Source organism: Artemia sp. Qi Xiang Cuo, chromosome 13, assembly GCF_049724085.1.
Source record: "Artemia sp. Qi Xiang Cuo chromosome 13, ASM4972408v1, whole genome shotgun sequence".
Lineage (NCBI taxonomy): Eukaryota > Metazoa > Arthropoda > Branchiopoda > Anostraca > Artemiidae > Artemia > Artemia sp. Qi Xiang Cuo.
The window spans coordinates 9,608,386-9,616,607 of NC_142806.1; the positions used below are offsets into that span (position 1 = coordinate 9,608,386).

An 8,222-nucleotide genomic window follows, 5' to 3' on the forward strand; every position below is an offset into this window, starting at 1 on the left:
TATGATTTTGTGCCAACAAACGACAATTTTGGCCTGATTAGGTCCAAATTGCAGCGGAGTGAAAACAATATATATTGAAATATAAATTGTTTTCAGTAAAGCGCAAATGACACTCGAGCTTTTAGAAGGTCCAAATGGGTAGTCCAACTTACATTCGTAGGAGTTTCTGTTTATTTTCTGATTGATTATACATTTCAATAAATTGTTCGTTTTGGGTTTCATCTATTAAATCCATAATTTTGTATCTTTGTCTTAAGCTTGACTTAGTATTATGGCTTTTGTTTCTGTCCGTTTAAAGTTGTAATTTGTTCCTTAGATTTTTTTTTCTTCGGGTAAGTTTTTCAAATTAATTACTCAAGGAAGTAACCCGCTGGCAGAGGAGTAGATTAAAGTTCTGCTTGGCAACACGGAGCCCTGGGATCGACGCCCTCTGCAGCCAGGTTTGGGCGACAAGGTTTCTATTTGTCTTAGTAAAAAAAAGCCCCAAGAACTGCAACGTCTAGTCGACCCCCTTTGCGCTAGTAACGGCTCCAGAGGAACTTTATCCTATATTTTTACTCAAGGAAGTGCAGTTGCAACTTTGACATTCAGCATTAAGTATATTGTTAACCGACGCGGAAAAAGTAGGGTAGCTTAGTAGCAGTGCTACTTGGCTCCTAACCCCCCATTGCACTTCCTGGCTGAAGGGCCATGAAACAGAGATTAGTACCACCGGTAAGGAATGTAATAGTCCAATGCTGTATTACTTTATTAATGGTATTTGACAGTTTTCATGGCCTAGTAAATTGGCAGCTTTTGAAACTCTGTCAAATTCTGCTACAGACAGCTTTGGAACTTTTTCCATGCCTGATTATTAATTTGAGCTGGATGAGTTATTTTGAATTAATTATATTGAGTGCTATAACATTTATTTTAAGTCCTCTACTTAGTTAAGAAGGCTCTCTTTACTCTAAATGAGGTTAGAGTAATATCTTTTTAAATTTTGCCATAATGTATTTTTTGCTAAATGGACTTTCTGTTGTATCTGACCACACTTTGGAGCTGTTTTTGGCATACGGTAGGTAGAAATTTCTGTAACTGTGACTAGGCAAGTACACGGGGTTTCATCTTAAGGTGAACAATACAGAAAATATAAGATACTGACGGAAAAACTACAGAAACTCCAGCATGCCGGGGCTCATAGACCTGGACATTTCTTTCCTCTTCCTAAGTCCCTGATTATCCTTACTACATTTTGAGGGACTGTCCTTTCGTGAACTTTAAGAAGAAAACTCACCTCTACTCAATTGAAAAAAAAACTTTCTAATGATTTAAGTTTCAATAAAACAGAATGTTTCTATCTCCTGCACAAAACGCAAGAAGTTAAATGGATTTTCAAAGATTTTCGGGAAAGTAGATAATTAATTCAGATCTCTAGTAATTAATTCAGATGATAATTAATTCATAAGTAACTAATAATTCAGTAATAATTAATTAATAATTCAGATAAGTAATTAATTCAGTAGAGAATGAACGAGACATGGAGATTCTTTGAGGTACCCCGTCCTCGCAAGAAGACCGTAAAATTTGTTATATTGACAACCGAGCTGTACAAGAGAGTAATCAACAAATACAAAATATCTTATTTTTGTATAAAAAAGGCTATGATACAACAGGATATTGGAATCTTCCTTTTTTATTTTTGCGCTTTTAAAAACTCGTAAATGGTTATTTTAAGGCTGGTTTTACAAAAGAAAAAACTGTTAATAATAATAATAAAAATAAAGCCCTAGAGGAGTCAGTCCTTTTTATTAGCTTTTATTATAAACCTACTTGTTTTCTGATGATGTTAGAGATTTTCGTACTTGGAGTGTCAAGATATTAGAGAATTTTGCTGCACTTCCAGTATTTGAGGATGCTGATATTTGCATTTGAGATTGAGATGCTCAAACCTCGAAAAATGAGAATCAAATAAAAACTTTCACGTATTTTAATAAGAAATTATAATATAAAAATGTCGCTTAAAAAACAAAAGAAATTAGCAGTCTATTAAAAGCAATAGATAGGCACATGCATTTATGGGCGATGGTGCCATATGTTTATATTTAAGTTTGAGATTAATATTTTCAATTTCGTAAAATCACAATAACATACATATTTTTATTTGTTTTAATAAGGAACTATAACTTTACAATTTCATTAAAAAAATAACAAGATATTGCAGGCTAAGTCAATTAATACGTATAAGTATCCCCACGTGCTAATCAGTTCAAGTTGTGGCAACTCAAGAAAAACGAAGGCCAACTGCAAGGGACAAGTACCCCAGCCTCTACCCGAGTAGGGCAAGGCCTGCTACACATATATGAAGATTGATACACAGATAAATTACCCCAGAGTTGGAGAACTCAGTAGAGACCACCCATTGAAATTATAGAATGAAATGGCCAATGGAAGCTAATGGTAGGCCTAAATCCCCACCAACGAATTCACACATAAACATGCTGTACGCCTTAAGACTCACGACCATTACGGGATTATTTAGGGAACTATTCTAAAAGATTAGATGGTGATATTAAAAGTCATTAGGACCAAAGTGTCACTGTCCAAAACCAAGAGACATTGAGGACACGTCTCATAAATATTGTTTGATTTGCATGATATGATAGCCCATAGTCAGGCAACAGGGACCTCCTCCCCCCCCCCCCCGTAACCAACTTTGCATGGACACAGGTTGTACATATTTCAACTCATGAAGATTGATATTTATTTAGGAATTATCCTAAATGCTACAACTACTACTACTAACAACTCACCGCAGCACCAAGCCACCTGAAGCAAGCCACGCATGCTCCTCCTTCATCCCAATCTATTGAAAGGCTCCCTATTCACGCCCTCCCAGGAAGTCCTCGATCCCCTTAAAACATTCTTTATGACATCCTCCCATCCCAACCGTGGATGAGCTGCTTTTCGTTTAGCCCTAGACGGTTGGCCAAAAAGGACAATCTTGGGCAATCTGTCTAGAAGTTCATTCATTTTGCTGACACTTTCATCTAAGATGCTTAAATCATCAGCATAATCTAAGTCCATAGGAGTTGTTCCTCCCCATTCGATTTTGTGGTCTCTCATTGTCTTTCCTGTGCTTCTTAAGACAAAATCCATCAAAATAGTCCATATAAAGGGGGATAGAACACAACCCTCCTTAACCCCTGATTTAATACGAGACCAGCTGCTAGTCTCATTTCCCACCTGAACTGGCAGCAGTGTTATCCTTGTATATAGCACTAATCACTTTAATCTATTTGTCTGGTATACCATACAAGGATAATACATTTGCTAAAGCTTCTTTCCTAAAATTGTACTAAATGACTAAACATTATTCATTAAAAATCAGTAAGATCATAGTATAGTAAGTATATAATAATCATAACATAGATCGTAATATAGTAAGAAATTATAGTAATCAGTAAGACATAGTAAGATCATAGTATGATTGTACTATTTCAAATATGCTAGATACATATTTCCCATGTATTATTGTGAACACATATATCCCATGTTGTTCCTAGATACATATTTCCCATGTATTATTGTGAACACATATATCGTGTTCGATATGTGGCGACACATATATTGTGGGGCCGTTTAACAGCTAGTTTTTGTTGTATAGACCTGTTCTTCATCCTAATCTACACTCGTATCTATACTCAATCTATAGGCCTAGTTGTACCTTTTGGTAGTATGTATGGGCGGCTTCCTTAGGCTGAAATTACCTTTGCCTAATGGAACGTTTATTTCACAATATCTTTTACATTAGTGGTGAAGTACTTTTTACATCATTTATGGTTGTGACCTACGATTATTACGTGAAGTTTGATTTCCACTAGAAATGGTAAACAAGATCTTCTGAACCCACTACTTACAAGAAAGAGGCTTAAATCATAATTTCAGCCACTTATCTACCTCTATCCCCCTCACACCAACTTGAGAAGCCCCCCCCAAACTATGTAAATAGATTATTTTTAAGCAAATGTTAAATACATAAATTTTAGCAGAACAGTTGGTGTGCTATGACCTGCACATAGGCTGGCTGATTACTGCTTGACAACCAAACATTTTCTTATATATTCTTAGCTATGTGAAAAAAAAACGTCTCTCTAATCATGTACAACAATGCGCGCGGCTTTAGAAAGTAAATTATTTAATCATTTGAGCATAACCATAGAAGTTTGGCAAACAAGGGATATGATTTGGTTATTTTCAAGACCTGTATAATCACCTTACCTTAATCACAGTAATTCATTTAAGAGCTTAAGGGTCCCCCAGACCTGTACTGCTATTTTGAATTTTGCAAAGTTTTCTCCCCCCCCCCACCGAAACCTCACACTTGGGCCGTAAAATTCACCTAAAGGAAAATCAACAGTATAACAGTTGCTTGGATACTTTTTTCTTCAATAAAGGAAAACAGTTGCTTGGATACTTTTTTCTTCAATATTTGTAGATTTTACAACCTTTGAGGGGGAAACATTTAGGGCTTCCTTTCGCGAAAATTAAAGGTTAAGGCTCCATTCCCTTATTGGGTTATTTAAGCTCTACCAAATCCAATCTCTAAAACCAAGACTAAGGTAGCGCCCAAACCTTATCTACAATACTCTCACTAATCTTCCATTGTTGATCAAATCGTAAGAATACAGTTCGGATGTTTAGAAAAGCAAAACAAAAAACACTGACTTGTTTCCTTTCAGTTCTTGGAGTAATATCTTGCAACTGTTTTGTATTGTTTGAGGTAATCTGTGTCAATTTTCTTTCTGTCTTGGGTTGTAGACCTTCTCCAACAGGTTGGTGCACAACAGCTTGCACATTCCGCGGTTTTAACAGTTCATTAGATTTGATTACACTAATATATCCAGCTGAAGTACTTCTTTGATGTCCCCTTACGAACACACCTGTCTGCTTTGTTACTTTCACATAGGGATCTTTTGTATAGGGCTCATCACATTCATTATGATAGCTCACAGCTGAGCTACAAACATTGTCACAAAAATTTATTGTTGGTTTATCAAAGGCCTCAAGTTGTTTCTCATTATCATCAGTGATATCTGTTGACAATGAATTGTTTAAACAATCGTCAAAATCAATTGCACCCAAATCTAGGAGTTCGGGAAATTCTCCTGCATCACACAGCAGCTTAGAGTCAGAGAACAGCAAGTCATTGGGGTTGCAGGTTTGTAGCAACTCTAGAAGATAAAAAACGAAAATCAATGAGCATCCAAGGTATAAATTAGATATTTCTACTATTCAATCAAACCTAAATAGCGATGAAGTCCACACTGCCTTTCCATCATAAACTACAATCTAAGTGGAATAGTAGGGACACATTTTCTTAAAGACCGTGGAATGCGAACTTTGAATGAATATTTTGAACCTATATCCAAGGGCAGTCCTCGGCAAAGCAAATGACAAAAATAGAAAAGAAACTCACATTCAAATATGATCATTAAAACTAAAATCTTTGTGAAACATTCCTAGCATCCTTACTTTAGAGAAGTTCAACCAGGACTGGCTGATGCTAGGACTTTTTGATACCAATAGATACGTCAAAAGAATCGGATTTTATGCTGACTTCAAATAGATAAGTTTCATCAAGTTTAGTATAACCCATCAAAAGTATAAAAAAGAGAAAAACACCCCTTGAAAGTCATAGAATCTTAACGAAAATCACACCATCAGATTCAGCGCATCAGAGAACCCTACTGTAAAGGTTTCTAGCCCCTATCTGCAAAAATGTGGAATTTTGTATTTTTTTTGCCAGAAGAAAGATCAGATATGCGTCTTTATTTGTTTTTTTTTCCAGGAGTGATCGTATCGACCCAGTGGTCCTATAATATCACGAGAGGGCTCATTCAAATGGAAATCAAAATTTCTAGTGCCCTTTTTAAGTTACAAAAAAATGGAGGAGTCGACATAGTCGAAAAATCTCATAACTATGTCTTTGACGATGACTTGATCCAGACAGTCCTCGGGGGAAGGGCTGCAAGTTATGAACTTTTCCCATTGTTTACATACAGTATTGTTTATTGGGAAGTATACAGACGTTCTCAGGAGGGATTTTTTTGGTGGTGGGGGGGGGGTCGGGGGAGGACCTTCCCATGCAGGAATTATTCGTGGGGGAAGAGAATTTTTCCATGAAGGTGGATTTCCAGGCATTATTTACAAAAAGGTCAGAAATTGAATTAAAAAAGCATGTTTTTTCAACTGAAACTAAGGAGCAACATTGAAACTTAAAACGAACAGAAATTGCTACGTATATGAGGGGCTCGTCCTCTTGTCAATAGCTCGCTCTTTACGCTACAGTTATCTTAGTACTTTCGAAAGAGCTATTTATCCTAATTAAACGACCTTTGTGATTCAGGGGTCATTCTTAAATAATTGGAACAAAATTCGAGCTTTAGCGCAAAGAGCGAGGTATTGACGAGGGGGCGAACCCTCTCATATACATAATAATTTCTGTTGGTGTTCAGTTTTAATGCTGCTCCTCACTTTAAGCTGAAAAAACCTGTTTTTTTTAATCATTTAATACAGCTTTAAGATATTTTGATTTAAAACATAGGCAGTATGACAACATTCACAGCACAATCCATCCAGGACCAAACAAAAAGAAGAAGCTCCTCATTTGGCATCCAAAGGGGTCATTAAGAAGGGACTTCAAGGAAATAGGAATTAGGAATCCTATTGGGGTGAAGGAATGTCCACACCCCTATTCTTAGGCGGCTTGGTGTTGTGATTAGTTTTCAGCAGTAGTAGTAGCAAACAGGCCGGTTCTTTCAATGCTTAGATCTGATCTGTTTCTTGCTTTAGTATTAAGTAACCAGAAGGAGCTTTCCTGACTCAGTTGTGGGTGGGTAAGCAGTCAAGAATGTGGCTAAAACACAAATTTAAGATCTTATAAACCCTTAAATACCAACTTTAATGGAAATCAAACATCCTGTGTCAAACATGTACTTACTATGTTTCAATTTGGGACATTTCCTGGATCACTTAAAATGCTCGGATCTCGTAAATTCCATAGCAGCCTATTAAATAATTTTACTAAATATTTTAGTATTTAATTAGACGAACCATTTAATCGTTAATTAAATAAACCACATTAGTCATTTTTGTCCTGTTATCACTTAGCATAGGCTATAGGCACCATCAATGAATAGTTTTATTCTATATTTGTCTCTTCCTTTCATTATCAACTAGCCAATGAGATGGCTTTCCTGCCTCTTCTTAGGCCCACTTTCCAGGCATTTTGCCTCCTTCCTCTTTCCACTTTGCATCTCCCTCTTTGCTCTTCCCACTTTGCAGGCATTTTGCCCCCTCTATCTTCTCTAGCATCATTGTTTTTGTTTATTTTTTTGTAGTGATAGTTTTCATAATTTCTGTAATCTACTACTATTTCCATGGCTTAAGCTTATTTTACAGAAATAATTCAAATTTCTATGATACAAGGTTTTAATGCTAGCAAGTTTGCTATAAGGTAATGACAAATTATGGTAAAGATATGGCTACTAATCTCGTGAAACATTAAATGGAAAAACAAAGTAAAATAACCTTACCGTCTAAACTTTCATCAGCTTCCATTATTTTTTTCTAAACAGTAGATATTCAGCTCAAGAAAAATACCTAAAATAAAAGGATGAAAAAGCATGAAAACCATATGCAGGCTATAGATAACATACAGATTAAATTTAGAAAGGAGGTAGTAAATACAGTGATTGAAATTTGATTTTAATTCTTTCTCTACTTTGAATTTTCTAAACCTGAAACACTAAATTACTGCAAACAAAGTAATTCATATGATTTCCCTATATATCTATATATCACCCTACATATCATATCAAAAATACAATCGAAAGTAACCCTTGTAGCCTGATACTCTGTTCCATCATCTCTACATCTTGATGGAATTTCACTCCTAGTTTTCCTCGAAGTCCCCACTTCTAATAACCAAGTAGTTGCTGGCAGGGCTGTATCCATTTTTTTCAGGGGGAAGGGTTAAGAGTTTGTTTTTACATACACTTTAAAGGTCAATTTCAGACACAAAGACACATTTTTTAGGCTTTACTGAGGATAAATAATTTTTGTACCTGCATTTTATGGCCAACTCACAAGTTCAAAAAATATTCCAGGGTGGGGGGGTCTTAAATGTTTTAACCCTCTGGATACAACCTTGATTGCTGGCACTTAATTGATAGTAATAC

At 35.9% G+C, this 8,222-nt stretch overlaps 1 protein-coding gene across 1 annotated transcript in view; it reads right to left on the reverse strand.

The window, feature by feature from the left end:
* SREBP (Sterol regulatory element binding protein) overlaps nt 1-7,646 on the reverse strand; it is an 89,069-nt gene extending 81,423 nt beyond the window's left edge. The window contains exons 1-2 of the mRNA XM_089098627.1: nt 7,578-7,646; nt 4,708-5,213 (exon numbers count right to left, since the gene is read on the reverse strand). Coding sequence (XP_088954753.1) covers nt 4,708-5,213; nt 7,578-7,602 — 531 coding nt within the window. The 5' untranslated portion in view covers nt 7,603-7,646. The remainder of the gene's footprint in view (nt 1-4,707; nt 5,214-7,577) is intronic.
* Between the last annotated feature and the right edge of the window lie 576 nt (nt 7,647-8,222).